The following is a 16,733-nucleotide window of genomic DNA, read 5'->3' on the forward strand; positions in this document are numbered from 1 at the left end:
AGAAAAAACAGCAATAATCTGATCTGGCCTTTATTTGTAAAAAACTCTGGGACAAAAAGCTGCAGAGACACACTGAGAGGACCCCTGTGAGACCCACTGATGTGTGTGTAAGCACACAGAAACTTGGCGTCAAAATGCTTCCTTTACCTGAGACTGTGCGTTGACGTTTGCGCCATTTGAGACTAGTTCCTTCACCACTTCAGTCTGCCCGGCCAAAGAAGCAATGTGGAGGGCAGTGTTGCCTTTCTGTATAAAAAAAAACATAAAAACAAGTTTTTAAAAATATTTTTTAAATTTTTACTAATCCTTCTTTGTGTGTGTGCAGAATAAGACATGTGATCCAAAGTACTGTAAGCAGTGCAAATGCTGCTGTATAAAAAGATAATCATCTCACCATATTACTTCTGATAGAAATTGGCAAACACTTTTGGAAAAATGGAAGATGAATGCTTATTAGATGCTAGTTAAAGGGCATATTTATCAAAAATGCTGAAATTTGGGTCTCTCTGCATTTAAACAGAATGTGAGAAAGCTTGTTTCCAATTTTTTCAGATATGGCAAGAGAAGCCCACCCTATGTTGTTTATTATACAAACACAGAGAAAGTTTAGAACTATAGTATTGCTAAATTTGTGAGATTGATTGTAATAATGGATGTAGCAATGGGATACAATCAGAAGATAGGGATAGTTTCCAGTGAAAGTTTCTCCCTAACAGTAGCGCGTTTACATGGGCAAAAGTAATCGGAATGAACGCCTGATCGGAAAGAAAATGCGTCATGTAAACGCGCCGTTCGGAATACTCTGCCCCGATCAGACTCATTCGGATCAGAATTTCTTTCCGATCGAGATAGGTGGGTTATACCGATCGTTTATCCGATCGTGGAGCATGTAAACGGTCATTCCGATCGTGTGTCACTGCTGCTCTGGTTTACGTCACGCATAGATGGTGTTTCGCTGAGAGAAAGCTTTGGAGCTCATACGGGACCGGCCAGCTGCTCTGCGGATGCCCTGTGAAAAGCGCCGCTCCGCTCTCGCCGCGCTGGCTCTCCCCTCTCTTACATTCAGAGATTCGGAGGAGGAGCGCTTCGTGCCCCCCGATGCTCACTCGCTCCACTGGCACCCGAGTGAGCAGAGCAGCTAGATTAATAATTTTGTATCTGGGGGGGGGGGATGCTTTGTTACGTGTGCGTTTTGTTGTTTTGTTATGTGTGGGAGAATTCAGACTGCGAGCCGTCCCGCCGCTCTGGGTTAGCGGCTGCAGGACTCAGGAGGAATCGTGTTCGAAGAGAGCTCGGGCCGCTAGCTCACAGAGTGGCTTTGGGGCGGTCTGTGTGAACTTTTCAGAGCAGAAATAAATGTCGCTCAGTCCTTAAAAACTGTTCAAACAACATGGATTTGTGTTTCCAGTTTTTTCCCGACAAAATAAAGGCTGCTGTTATTCTCACACATTTACGTGCAGCCAAGATGCAGATGGCTGCGTTTATTGCACGGTCCTGGATTTTGTGTCCATCAAGGCTAATGATGTTAGCCTGTCCTAAGCTTTCTTCCAACTTAATTATTCCACAAGAAAGCACTGAACACACAGATTAAATATAACGATGAGCGAACAGGCACTTCATAATATTCATAACATTAATAAAAGCACGTTTGGAAGATCGTCTCGTATGTTACCGAGCTGCTGCATAAATGTCTGTGGCAGCGATTTGTTTACAACGGGACCTATTTCCGCATCCGGGTGATTTTACACTACTGCGCATGCCCAAATTATTCATTCCGACCGAAAGTGTGAGCCATGGGAATGTTTGTTCTAATCGGAAAAAGGTTTTCTGTGCCCATGTGCACGGGTGAATTTTAACCCGACCATTGATCCGATCAAGATATTCTGCCCATGTAACCACGGCTATTGAAGAGTATTTTTCTTAAAACAGGAGAGTTTGTTACATCGGTCTGATGTATGTGTAAAATATGGCAAGAGAAGTGTTAACAAGATCCTGAAATTGTTCAATATGCAAACCTGTAAACTCAGAGGGTCTTTGATAAAAAAAAACTCTGTTCCACAGAAGATCCTGTTTTGTATAGAGAGGCTGTAGAAGCCTTATATATCTCATGGCGTGAACCCAACAAGAGAAAAGTTTAGCAGTTCTCAAATGATCAGAATTATTTTTGTGCGAGCCAACAAAAGAACAACAGGTCACAGTTTAGCAGGAGTTAAGATATCTTAAAGGGACTCCTAACAAAGAACTGTGTTTGCATAGAAAAAACAGAGAGAAACTCAGTCTGGGAGCCTATACTGATAACGACTGGACACTAGGTTTGAGTAACTTTAATCTATTTTTGTTTCTTCCATTGGTTTCTTAGTAAATGGTAATCAGTATGAGATTAAACCTGCAAACAGCTTTTTAAATGCAACTGCTTATACAGTACTGTCTCTCTGATCAACATCTCAGAATTGAAATAATGTTATGCTTGCAAGCAGATATAACCAGAACTCATCTTCTCTTCTATCATAAAGTCATTCATCATCTCAACTGCTGTTAAAGCAGTTTGCCATTGGCCTGGTGCTAACTCAGCAGATTGGATAAGCGTGTACGGGGAACTGTGCGCACGCTCGTGGGGGGGTGGTTGGTGTGTTTGTGTGGTGACACAAGAGGAGGGATGCACACCTTAGTAGCTGCATCCACATTGGCGCCCTGCTTGATAAGCTCAGCTACGACTTCCACATGACCCTCTTTGGAGGCCAGATGGAGAGCATTCAGACCATTCTAGAAAAAAAAAGAAGAAAAAGAAGTGAAAATATCTGAAACAATTTCAATCTATCAAGCTACAATAAAACATGTATTGATGCTACATCAAAAATATCTGCTAATAACCAATGAATAAATGTAAAAACTGGGATTTCATAAATCTAAAATATGTTTACTGAACTAAAATTACTCAAATTGAACACTGATGTTTTCATTTCTAAATCAATGATGATTAGTCTAATTTTCAGCTTACCTGATTGCAGATATTTATGTCTACTCCATTCTGCAGGTAGTCCAAAGCTTTTTCTAAGTTTCCAGCCCGAGCTGCTCTCAGATAGCAGGCATTAATGTCAGTCGGCTGAGGATGAAAACAAAAAAGAAACATTTAGTTAAGTTTCCCCTTCCAGACAAATAGACAACAAATTCTTAGAGAAACAACATAAGAAAGAAAGAAAGATGGCAAAGGAGTTTTACAAAAGATCCACTTTAACTTTTACTTAAAAAACATGGGAAAATAATGCAACATTAGTAAACAGATGTCATGGGTGTCATCCATTGTCTTTATATGAGAATTGAACAGAGTGAGTGTGACCTCACTCATAGACAATTAGGTCAATTTAATCACCATGTTGGAGCCAAAACACAGATATTACCGTGCTCTCTAAGGAGTTGTTGGTCATCTGTCAAACGTTTGAAATATTCGACATGGAGGCCACATACTTTTATTGAGGCATCTGGTTGGCCAGTTTAAAAAGAAGTTATCAGAGGAAGAATGGCTATTCTGACAAATGACTGAGCACTAGCTATTTATTTGCTTTTTTTTTTTTTTTTTTTTTTGCGTTTCGGTTTCTTTGTGTTTTGTTTCTTGATTTCCTGTTTTATTTTGTAGTATTTCCTGTTTTGTTGTTGTTTCGAGTTTTACCTTGCCCCATCAGTCCTGAGTGTTTCCACCTGTGTCTTGTTGCCTTGTATGTATTTAAGTCCTGTCTTTCCCTTCCTCCTGTGCTGGTCCATATTGTATTCTACCCCGGTTTCGAGTCTTTCTAGTGTTTCGAGTTTTGCCTGCCGTATGCAGTGGTTTTGGTTTCAGCTTTAGTTTTGTTATTAAACCCCGTTCTCCTGCAACCTCCTGCCTCCTCTCCTCTCTGCGCCTGGGTACTTCCCTTTCCCCCCGTGACATTAACAAGACAAATTCCACTAAGTACCCAGATCAATTTTTCCTGCAATGAAAATTATCTGGGATGCACCACAGACCAAGTGGCCTGCATATCACATTTCTGATGTTTTTGTAACACTGATGTAACCATGGGTTTTTATGTGTTAAGAGATAAAAATACTGGAAAACATAAAACATAAAATAATTGTCATATGGTGGCTGTTGTGTTAAATTTTGAATGTAGCACCATCATAAGAGGCATTCTCAACAATCAGAGAATCTTTGGTTTCATATTTGCAGTATTGTTGTGCCTCAGCCTGCCCCACCCATGTGCCACAGAATTAAGACACACTCCAGTTCCTCTTTACTAACCCAGTTAACTTAAGTGCACTTTACAACCCATGAGTTGGAGCAGAATGACACGTGTCTGTGGATTCAGAGGTTTAGCCTTGGATTTAGTGTTAATAATCTTAACTTTCCATAAAAATCCACAAGAGCCTAAATCATCTGTGATTGTAGTAAAAATGAGTGGTGAAGTTGAAAAGCACTATTTCCAATAAACATTACTAAGCGATACTGTTCATTAACAGGGAAAATAATAATAGTAAGAAGAGGTGTTTCTGTTTATCACCAGGAATGGTTTAAAAATATCATAAATCTTCTCATTGGCAAGTGAAATAAAATAGTTCTTTGCCGCGAGGCTCTAGTTAACTGATGCCATTTCTATCAATAAAACTTTATATTGGAGTATGCACCCCATTAGGTGTCACTTTATTGGTGGCCACACCCTGGATCGCCAGGACTTCACTGCCCTCTCTGCAGGCTATTTATCATATCATAGAGTCCATAAGAGTGCTGCCTCCATTCTGAAGGATTCCACCGTCTAAAGGAAACACTAAAAACCGGACTGTTACCACTTCTCCCCTCAGGTTGGAAGTATAGGAGGCTGAAACGTAAGACCTCCAAACTCAAAAACTTTCATGTAGTCATTAGACTCCTGAAAGTGGATTCACCCTGGTCTGACTGCAACTGAAACCACTGCAGCTGTTTTGCACACCATCACTAGTTGAAACTTTAACTACTCATCTTACTAAGTAATTACTGCTGTCATTATTATTACTGTCTGGTTAACATTATTATATTTCCTTAATTTATATTTATTTATTTGTGTTTTTATTATGGTATCCTCACTTACTAGTGTTATTTGTTTTGCTTTTTCTAGCATTCATAGTGGACAACAAAGTAAGAGTTCCTTGTAATTACCATTTGACAATAAAAACTTCAACTAAGCTGGACTGAGCTGGAGTCAGACCTGGTGGTTGGGTCCTCTTTTAACAGCCCGGCCAGACCATTGACTTTGTATGAGAACTGGACTGAATGACTCCTCCTGCCCTTACATTCCAAACAGGAACTAGCTGCTGGCTCCAAGAAACCCATAGACTTCAAAATTTTTGATTGGGTGTTGCATATGCTAACATGGTTAACTAGCGCTTTTAGCGAGGCTAAAATGTAGCTTGTTACAAACAAGTTTTAGATGTCTATGAACGGAGTGCATAAAATCTGACTGATGGACTTACACTATATTACCAAAAGTATTCGCTCAACTGCCTTGACTCACAATAAACTGAAGTGCCATCCCATTCCTAACCTATAGAGTTCAATATGATGCCGGGCCACCTTTTCCAGCTCTTACAGCTTCAACTCTTCGGGGAAGGCTGTCCACAAGGTTGAGGAGTGTGTTTGAATTTTGACCATTCTTCCAAGAACACATTGATGAGTTCATACATTAGCTGCATTTACATGGACAAAAGTAATCGGAATGTACACTTGATCGGAAGAAAAATGCGTCATGTAAACACGCCGTTCGGAATAGTCTGCCCCGATCAGACTCGTTCAGATCAAAATTTCTTTCTGATCAAGATAGGTGGGTTATGCCGTTTGTTGATCCAATCGTTGCGCATGTAAACAGATTATTCCGATTGTGTGTCACTACTGCTGTGGTTTTACGTCACGGTGCGGTGCTCCAGAGAAAGCTTTGGAGTGCAAACAGGACCGACCGTGAGTGAACCGTGTCTGTGACCACACCTGCAAGACTTATAGCTTTGTGCTTGCTGGCAAGGGAGCGGGGGGGGGGTCACTTTGTCTCTGGGTGAGCTGCCGAACTCAGGAGAACAATGTCTCCGAGACACTGCGACTGCCAGCTCACACACCAGCTTTGGGGTGGTGTGTGAGCTTTTCAAAGCAGAAATGCCGTCCGGTCCTTTGAAACCATTCAAACAATCAACGTGGATTTGTGTTTCCAGTCGTGGTGTCCTGACAAAATAAAGGCTGATGTTTTCCCACATATTTACGTGCAGCCAAGATGCAGATTGTGGCATGTCCCGCATGGATTTTATGTTCATCGAAGGCTAAATGTTGTTAGCACATGTGAGCCTTCTCCTAACCCTTTTTCCGGCTCCGCCACAAAAAAAAAGGTCTGACCCCACAGATTAAAAATAAAATTATGAACGAACAGGCGCTTCATAATAACCATAATAATAATAAAAGCACGTTTAGAAGATCACATATAGTGACCACATATCTCTGTATGTGGCAGCTCGGCTTGTTTACAGTGGAACTCATTTTCATCTTACGGTATTTTAGACAGTACTGCGCATGTCCAAATGATTTATTCCGACAGAAAGTGTGGCGCATGTAAACGTTTGTTGTAATCGGAAAAAGATTTTCTGGGCCCACGTACACGGTTGAATTCTAATCCAATCTTTGATTCGATCAAGATATTTTGCACATGTAACAGTGGCTATTGATGTTGGTCAGAAGGCCTGGCTCTCAGTCTCCACTCTAATTCTATGGGGTTCAGATCAGGATTCTATGCTGGTCAGTCATGTTCATCCACACCAGACTTTGTCATCCATGTCTTTATGGACCTTGCTTTGTGCGCTGGTGCACAGTCATGTTGAAAGAGGAAGGGGCCTGATCCCACAAGGTTGGGAGAATGGAATTGTCCAAAATCTTTTGATATCCTGAAGAATTAAGAATGACTTTTTACTGGAACTAAGGGAACAAGCCCAAGTACTGAAAAATAATGGTTCAAAAATAAACCATTCATTGACTGTGCACCTTATAATCCGGGGAGACCTACAGTGCGGAAAATATGCTAATGAATGTTTTCAAATTTACAGCTGTTAATGCTGTTAAACTTAACACGACAAGTGATTCTGATTGGCTAAGGGTGATATTATACTTCATGGTAGCCCATCGGAGCCAACGTTGTTTAACACACAACCCCACATAAGTCCCACAAATGCTTTCAAACATCAAACAGGTGAAAGAAGCAGTAGAAATGGCAGGTCTGGAGCAGCCTGATATAAATATAGCCTGATATATGAACACAACTTCAATATCATTGCCTCTACCTTAGAGAGTTTTTATCTATATGAATAGCTAAATTAACTACAAGTGTTCATTTCAGAGCCTTTAAAACAAAAGTCTATCACGATAGAGTAATTTTTCCTATTGAGATAAAGTTCTATCGTGATACATAACGCAATCGCTTTATCACCCAGCCCTAATTTGGAATATATTAATACACACTTTATAATCTATAGTTTTTTCCTTTAATATAAAGATACCATTTGAAGTGCAAGATAAACCTTTGGCCATCTGTTAATATAAGTATTGAATATGGTATACCAGTGCAAGTCTATTTGACTTTTTTTAAATAACCTGTAAAAATGGACCTAAAATGTGAAATAAAGCCAATTGCTTTCCAGTAACGCAAATGGTTACTTATCAAAGTAAGTAGTTACATTCATTAAAGGATAATTCTGGTACTAGCTTGGTTACTTTTTGTAATAAATAGTGAGTATCTACAGTAATTACTTTTTTGAGTAACATCACAAACACCGCTGGAGTCCAAACAATGGATACAAATACATAAAAAAATATATTCTTCATTTTTGCAGAATAATACCACCATAGAAGTGGGATACTGTTTTGGATATTGTGCAGACATTTCCTAGATGTGTAAGTGAGTTTTGTAGACAGCTGCAGGACACCTTTTGGTGGAGGCTGGGTGGAGGCTTGTACTGCAGTGGCCCAGTGACATTCCAGGGTTACTTTATTTATCCAATAGAGATATGAGAAGTATGCTGGGATTTTTTTTTTTTCAAAAGCTGCCCACTTAAGTCTGACACTGTGCAGCTTCATATACTTCAATAATAAGACTGTGGAAAGTCATATTTTATCTACCTTTTTGAGGAAATATGTAACAAATTTATTGTCAATACTATTTTGTCTGTGTTTGCTTAAATTTCCTTAGATTTAACAATGGCCACCAGCATTATTTATTATGTCTTTGCACAGAATTAAAACAAAGCCAAATTAATACTTCCTTTAGATTTGCATATTCGACTATCCCCCCCTTCCCTTTTTTTTAACTTTGCATTTTGTGTTTCCTTCCATACTTTTTCTCAAATGTGTAAAGCATGCGCCACTATCCAAGGTCAGGTGCTTCTACAACTCTTTGATTAACAGCATAACCCCTATACTCAGAATGCCGTATGTGCAAACGTCTACACAAGACTAACATTCTTTTACAAACATATAATGATAGTATTAGGATCTTAGAGAACATGCATAGAGCACGCACACACATCTGAGTACGCACACACTGCAGCATAATGGCGCAGCAGAGTTGTCACCGCAAGCCGTCCCCTCTCAAACCTTCAATCTATCCTGTCTCTCCTGCATTCTTCCTCGTCTAAACTACTGCAGCATCTGTGAACATGATAGTGGCTAACCTCCAATTAGATATAACATTCAAACACAGGAGAGTCTGCTTACAGGAAATGACTTCACAGTAGTAGTAGTACAGTAAAAGACTTACTTCTGCCAAACATTCTGCTGCCTCTTCCACTGCCATGTCTGTTAGCCCCACAGTCCAAAGTCTGAAACCTGAACACTCAATTACTGTGGCTGCTAACCTAGCCTAAATGCTAGGGAGAGGGGGACAGGAGGAAGAAAGAAAAGGAGAGGGGAGGGCCCAGCGATGCACCAGCGGGGCTGGAGGGGCATTATGTCACGGCTAAAAATACCTGTCCAGAAATGAGAAAGTCCAGAGCACCGAGGAAGACATAGGGAGGCAGAAATAAGCCAGTAATGTCCTGTGTGACAGTGTGGACACACAACCAGCCGATGTGCTACAGTTGGCACTTCTATTATGCTGTCTTTAGTCACCACAAAAACAAAGAAAGCACAAGTCCTGGACATGTAAGCTTAAAGAGCAAATTTGTCTTAATACATGCCTATGTCTGAATTCCCTCATTACTGCCAACTAAAAACTAAAGTGTAGGACTATCTAGTGCCCTGGATTTTAAAAGAACCATCCTCTCTATTTTTGTTTTAAACAAAAAATATGACGTCAACAATTTCTCAAAGTAAAAACCTAATAAATATGAACATTTTACAAAGACTTTTTATTTTTTTTTAACTTGTCCTGTCCAACACCTGAGCAAACAGATGAGAGCTGAAGGCCTCTTGTGTTGGGCATATAACTGTTACAACAGGGGTTATGAGACATACCAGAGGTATATCTGAATAAACCACTACGAGATCTTAATTCATAAAAAAAGTCATAGATTACTTTATGCACTCCTCTCCTTTTCTACCGAGATCAGCATAGTACCGGTTGGGTGTCAGTCAGGACACCGCCTGGAGGCCCCAGATGGAGGGAACGGAGAACGCCGGCGCAGGAAGAAGAGATATCTTTGCTGATCAGTGACAGTCCAATAGACAGCAGTGTGAGGCGGTCATAAATCAAAGCAGCTAGAACCACGGTTGCACAAAATAAAACCAAAAGCACAGAAAGAAGCAAAACTGTAAATTTCTTTGAGTGTCCTGCCAGCAGCGGCTAAGCCAAATACAGGCGCCATCTTGCCTCCAAGGCACAGTAATCTGCAGAGATCTTCTCTCCCAAGCGGGTGGAGAATTATTAGATATATTACACTCTGGCAACTGCATGCTTACTTGTTCTTTGTTTAGATTAGTTAAGATCAGTATCTATAAAAATTGTGTAAGTATACCTAAAATTGTATCTTTTAACATTAACAAAATAAAAAAGCTATATAAATCCACTTTCAACAAATATTAGATTTATTTTGCTACACAAAAACCCTGTTATAGTCTAAAACAGAAAAGAAGCTTAAAGTGGCTGAAATAAAAAAATCTGTCAGTCCTTATTCAAACTAGAAAATATTTTGACCAAATCGCTGAGTTTGAGTGTTGTGCAATCACATATGGAGCGTAAACTCTGGGTGAGGCTCCGGAGTGCTTCGCCTCATGCCTGACTGCAGGGCTCAGTTTAAACAGTGACGTGCGGTCAAGGGGTGCTGTAAGGGTGGCAGACGTGAGCTGCCAGCTGCTATGTAGCTATACTGATGCAGTAGAAACAGACCAGACAGAGGACGTATTTCTCCATTGAGAGGGAGATACTCATTAAAAGTAAGGCCAAACATGGTTTTCAATTTTTGTTTTTTAAAAATAACATGGGAGCAAGTGGAAAAAAATGTAAGTATTTGAAAACTACATTTTTGGAGCTTAAATAATTACTATTATAATCATTTTCACAGACAACATTTGATAACACTGATTAAAGCACCAGAATTTGAAGTTGGAAAAATACCAGAAATAGTTACTGAGGGTCAAAATTAAGTGGACAGCGCAAGCCCAGGAGTGAATTTGCCTCAGGATGAGAGTGAAGGCCCAGGCGATTTTCGCTGACGATGAGCCGAGCGAACATGCAATTTCATTCCCTGACATTAGGTGGCGCTTAATGTAAAACAGAAATACTCCTGTACACAAGGTGGCGCTGCGCAACTTTACGCTTCTTAAAGTCGCTTTTCACTCAGAAGAAGAGAGCAAGTATTTACGCGCTTGTCAGAATCATACAAAGAAAACATGAATATTTCAAGCGGGGATATTTTAGAATGTCAGTCATTATTTCTTCGCGGCTGTGTAGATGCAACTCGGCGTCTATCTTCTTCGCTGGTATGTGTGCTCAGCAAGGCAGTTTTGTGTTTGAGCGCCCCCAAGTTGTGTTTTACTGTAACTTCAGAGGCTCCAGACACGTGTGCAAAAGCGCCGTTCTCATTGGGCGAATAGATTTCAAGGCGACGCGTCAAAAAAAAAACGAACCCGAGGCGTTTGTTTTTTTTTGACGCTTTGACGCGTGGCGTTTTTTCGCGTCGGGGTGCACACACTCATTGGTGCCTTTTGTTTAGCCACGAGGTGTTAAACGTCGGCGACAATCGCCCGCGATATTCGTCCCGGTGTGTACGGGCCTTTACACTGACAGCGACAATGAAAGGAGACACAGAGAGAGTGTGTGGCGAAGAATATCTGACGCTTTTCCAATTCGACACTGAGGAGGAAGACTTCCATGGTTTCAGTGCACAGAAGGTGCATGTCGTGCAGAGGCACTCGAGCGCCTATAAATTACTGCTGCTCTCAGTGACTTTTACCGGTATTTTTTTTAACCAGCCCTGTTAGTGCTGTTACTACCATATTGCTGCCGTGTCACAGGCTCTGTTTGGAATAGAGCTGTGTGGGATTTTTGATTACCGCGGTGATGAAGCAGCAGGAGTTGCAGTGTCGCGGTTTACTAATACAAAATCCTCCGGCAGGGATTACAACGCACTATTCTTTATTAATAAATAACATTAACAACAAACTACTAACTATTTAACTAATTAACTAAGTATGTAGTTGTTCAATTTGGGCGCATGCGGCTTATAAACAGGTGCAGCTTATTATATGTACAAAAGGGTTTAACCTTTAAATATGTAATGGGTGCGGCTTATTATCAGGTGCGCTCTATAGTCTGGAAATTACGGTTTTGACTTGTTTTCTCACAGTTTTTCGCGGTGTGTGTGTGTGTGTGTGAGTATGGGGGGGGGGGTGATAAACATTTTTTTCCCTCCAAAGGGAGGAACAAGAGAAAAAGTTTGAAAACCACTGGTTTAGTTAGTTCAATTTTGAATTTTCCTATTGAATCCTATGCATTCATGATCCTTACGATTTTATGTTTACTGTACTGTTCCTCCCACTGTCCAAAAACATGCTTCATAGGTTAATTGGTCACTCCAAATTGTCCATAGGTGTGAATGTGAGTGTGCATGGGTGTGTGATATGTGTGACCATGCGACAAATTGGCGACCTGTCCAGAGTGTCCCCTGCCTTTGCCTATGAGTGGCCGGGATAGGCTCCGGCAGACCTGTCCCCCCCGAAATGGACAAACGGAAAAAAATGATTAAATGAATGAATGAATTACTGAATATTATATCTGGAGCTGCTCTTGTCTTTTGACTCTGTTTGCTTGCCGCCTGCCCTGACTCTCGCCTGTATTTTGCCCATCCTGTCTCTCCTCTGATGATCTTGTGCTTGTTATTGATTTCTGCCTGCCTGACCCTGATTTAGCTTAGTGGACTTTTAGCTGAACTAATAAACCTGCTGCAATTGGATCCAGCCGTCTGCCTGTTCTTGTGACAGGGTGTTCTTTGTTCTGATTTTTTTCCATTATTTTCATTCTAACATTCTAACTACAAAAGCAACAAACAACAAATGAATTAATTTCATCTGCTCATAAAGACTATAAGATGACCTGTAATCAAAGTCGAAAAGTCACAATGTGTCTGTGTCATAGATATCTGTTTTGTGCTTGTCAAAATATTCAATTCAATTCAGTTTTATTAATGTAGACCAATATCACAACACAGTTGGCTTCACGTCGATTATTGGACAAAAACATAGAATCAGTCTTAAAATATGAACAATAGCTAATTGCAAAACTAACCTAAACAAAGCCTGGACATCGCGCGATCAGGGTGTTCCAGCGGTGTAAGCCCGAAACTCTCATCTGAGCCATTGACTGTAGAAAATAAAAAAACTGCGGGGCTTGCATGGAAATAGCTGTCAGCGCCCTGCACTAGTATTGATAGTGAGCGTTTTTTTCTTCTGCTGCAAATGTGCTGGATGAAAAAAATCAACAGCTAACTTGTCAGAAAGTAGAGATGTTACTTGTTGTCAGGAAAAATCTCCCATTTATCCAAACACAAGTAATTGTGGTGGTTTCCTATTGTGATTCTGGTTTGTAAAATGCTTGTATTCCTATGCTTCTGAAAAGTTTATTTCTATGAGCAACTATTTATTTTGCACTTCGAAAAAATTTATAGTTATTATTTTGTACTTCAGTTTCAAACAAAGCAATAATTTTTGCATTTTTGCACTAAAATTAAAATATTTATTTTGTTCGTTATTATATTGGGCATTATATGCATTGAAAAATGTACTTGTTGCATTGATACTTATGTTAAAGCCTTAGTATTTGTTCTGACCATTGAAATGCACCTTCTCTGTTCACAGATGTATGGCAGACTGAAAAGGCTAATAAAGTGTTTGTACAATCTATTGTTCAATTTATTTGCAGGTAAAACTAGTTCTACAAATTTGTTGAATACATAATAGCCATTCGCTGTTACTTTGTAACAACTAAAAATTTTTCTCAAGCATTTAAAAAAAATATTGACTGAGTATCGGTACCGGCTACAAGAAGCAGGAAAATATTGGGTATCGGCATCGGTTGTAAAAAGTCATTATCGAGCATCACTAACAGTTTACTGCTCACTAGTTGCAATACAGTAAAACCCATGTTCATAAAAATATTTTTGCTTACTATGGGACGTTAGACAATGATTAATTGCAGGGATCAGGAACCCTATAGCTTGCGAGCCAATTTTGGCTTTTTTTGTGCTAGCATATAGTTTACTTGGGACCTTAAACTTTTTGTCTTTTATAAAGTGAAATTGAAATTTATGAACTATACATGTAAAAATTCATTTACTGCTAACACACCATATGCCGAGCATTAGCAGTACCATACATGACGCAAACCTCCACAGGCTAAGTATCAGCACTATTACCTTTTGTAAAAAAAATTGCCCATCACTTTACGTAATCAACAATTGTGGACTAATCAAAAAATAATTGTTGACTAATCGACTACTGAATTAATCCTTAGTTACAGCCCTACTTCTCGGTAAAGAATCACTAGTTAGAACAATCGCTAGTCTGTTTTGTACTTCCTATTTATTTTATCAGCAAACATTGCAGAGCAAAACGTTGGTTGTAGTTCTATTGACCAATATGATCTTTTTTTTCCTGTGGTGATCCAGAAAATGAGTTACAGCTGGAGTTTGCCTTGATGTGAAGCTGCATGTGAAGCTGCAGAGGCATGTGGGGACAGTCAATAGAGTACACAAAAAAACAGTAACTCACCATAACTAATGTCAAAAAAACATCACAAGTACGTATTATTGTTAAAATAAATCTCACAGAAATCCGTAATATCATTACTCAGAAACAACCTTCTATTTACGTTATGCGGATGATCTAAATATTTGCGGATGACTAAATCCATCCCGAAAAAACACTTTTTTTTTTAAAGCTAAATTAATAAGGTCCTTTTAAATCAAAGTAAAACAGAAAAAAATCCTTTCCTTTAAAAATTCCACCATGGTGTGCCTCCAAAGTTGCATTTACAGCTGAATATTCTACATTAGCTGTAATCAAGAGGATAATATTTAATGTTTTAATTTTGTAATGTTACTAAATAAAATGTATGCTAAAAATAAAGTAAAGCAGTCAGTAATTTATTTTCCTATGCACAAAAAAGTATAACATGGACTAAATAGGTGTGCATTTGTCCAAAAAGAAATAAACATTTATGTTGCATTGACTGTTTAATGTCATTCTAATGCTGTTGATGTTCTACTGAACATCAACAGCATTTTATCAGTCCCTGCTGGCAGGTCAGGAGTATTGCAGTACTCCTGACCTGCCAGTAGTCCAGCAGACAAAAACCATGTGGCTCTGATGATGTCACATCCTCACACAAATAACATGACTGTTGCTATAAGGAAAAATAATTATTAACCCAGATAAATTATTCTTCTAATAATGGTATAGTGCATTTCTTAGCTTCTGTTTAAATTAACAGTGAAGCTAATAAGCAGTGTCTGTGTTCTGCTCATGTGTAACTAGCTGATGAGGGGCTGCATTCTGATTGGCTGCTGGACTACTGCAGTCCCAGACTTCACACAGCACTCGAAACAGAGGGTGGAGAAGGATAAAACCAAACGCTATAGGAACTCCTTCACTCCTTGCGTGTTACCAGCTGTAATTATTTCAAGCAGTGACATAAAAAGAAAATCATGAGGACTGTATATTTAGCATTTTGTTAAACGCATACACTGTGCACCAGGAAACTCTATCCCTCCATGGGATTGGTAAACATATTATATCCATCTTTTTCCCCAACGGATGACGCTGCTGCTGCTGCTGAATCGCAGGCACTGTACAAACAGTTGACTGTGATAATAAACCAGCAACCAAGTGGAGGAGCGGAGAATCACATCTATAAATACACAGCTCGGTGCTTCAGACCCACACAAGTTCTGACTGCAACCCTCTACTCTGCCAAGACAAGGCTTCAGGCTTCACACTGGAACATTGGTTACTGTAAAAACCCATTGTCCCTGACGGAGACAGAGCAGTGGTCATAAATAAATCATCATAAAAACTGTGTATAGGACACACAGGACCAAAAGGAATGAGCATGAAGCGAGTGGGAAATGTGAGCATTGAACTCCCAAAGTAAGATTAATTATGGCCTGTAGCAGTCACTGACTGCAAGGACCATATTGTTTTTGCAGTTGAAAAAACTTCTGCGCCTATGAGCGAAAATCCAATCCTGGCCACATGCGCAAAAAGTCACCAAAATTTGCACACCTTTAATAGCAGTTATAGACAAAAACCTGTCCTAGAGATTTTCATTGATAGTCTCGGAACTTCTCGAGCATCATTGGCGAGCTACTGGACAAAAAATCTTGGAGTTAGTGTTTTTTGACGGCAGGTACATGGCGAGTTCACAAATGTTGTGATGATTGTAAAACGCATATACATGAATTCTCTGGCTCAAGCAAAAACAAAATGATAAAACCTATGATATGACAAAGTGAAAATTGTGGGAACTTGAATTTTGGTCATTGTGGATCCCCCCCCCCAACTGATGACATTGTAGCGGGCAAAACACTCAAAAAAACTAGGCTTCGGTAAAACATTTTTTGAATCTACTAACAAAACCCATACACGCATGTCTAAGATATCCAAAGGAAGTTTTGAAATTATTATAGGATGGCCACACATTTTGCCAGTCATTTTGTAACAAAATATGAGATTTGCCGATTTTCATCCTTTTACACACTATGAGAAAAGGAAACTTTTGTTTAAGCGATTTTCACAAAATTTCACATACATCCCACTAGCTTAAGTGTACAACAACCCTTGAAGCTTCATCCACCTTTGACCTTTAACTTCTCGGGCATCAGTGGAAGCAATTGAAAAAAAAAATGTTGCACCTAGAAGTTGTAAATTTTGAACGGTTGTTAATGTGGGAAGCTTGCAAAAGAGGTTTCACATTTTTCACATTCTTTAAAGGAATATTGTGAAAATTGAATATGCTGATCCCTGACTAGAGCGGAACAAAATCATATAATCTCCTCTTTCTCTTTCGGCATTTCCCATCAGGGGTCGCCACAGCGAAACAACCTCTCTTTCGAGGATCAGTCGCATGGTTAACTTGGCAATGTTTTACACCGGATGCCCTCCCTGACGCAACCTTCTCAATTCATCCGGGCTTGGGACCGGCACAGAAGCAGAGAAAGGAATAGGGAGCAGCCCTGGTTTCACGGACGGAAGGTGCTGCAAACCAACACGA

The 16,733-nt window shown here is 39.7% G+C and overlaps 1 protein-coding gene across 39 annotated transcripts in view; it reads right to left on the reverse strand.

Moving 5' to 3' along the window:
* The window catches only part of LOC101172448 (ankyrin-3), a 228,478-nt gene that overhangs the window by 120,364 nt on the left and 91,381 nt on the right, over positions 1-16,733 (reverse strand). For 37 of the 39 annotated variants that reach the window (XM_078936975.1, XM_078937006.1, XM_078936982.1 and 34 more), the window contains exons 2-4: positions 2,999-3,103; positions 2,665-2,763; positions 148-246 (exon numbers count right to left, since the gene is read on the reverse strand). In XM_078936975.1, coding sequence (XP_078793101.1) covers positions 148-246; positions 2,665-2,763; positions 2,999-3,103 — 303 coding nt within the window. Of the gene's footprint in view, positions 1-147; positions 247-2,664; positions 2,764-2,998; positions 3,104-8,789; positions 8,946-16,733 lie in introns of those variants that run through there. The other 2 variants (XM_078936983.1, XM_078936973.1) reach the window with 1 other exon arrangement.

The sequence above is a fragment of the Oryzias latipes genome, chromosome 19 (assembly GCF_053564925.1).
Source record: "Oryzias latipes strain Hd-rR chromosome 19, Olatipes_Hd-rR_3.1".
Classification (NCBI taxonomy): Eukaryota; Metazoa; Chordata; class Actinopteri; order Beloniformes; family Adrianichthyidae; genus Oryzias; species Oryzias latipes.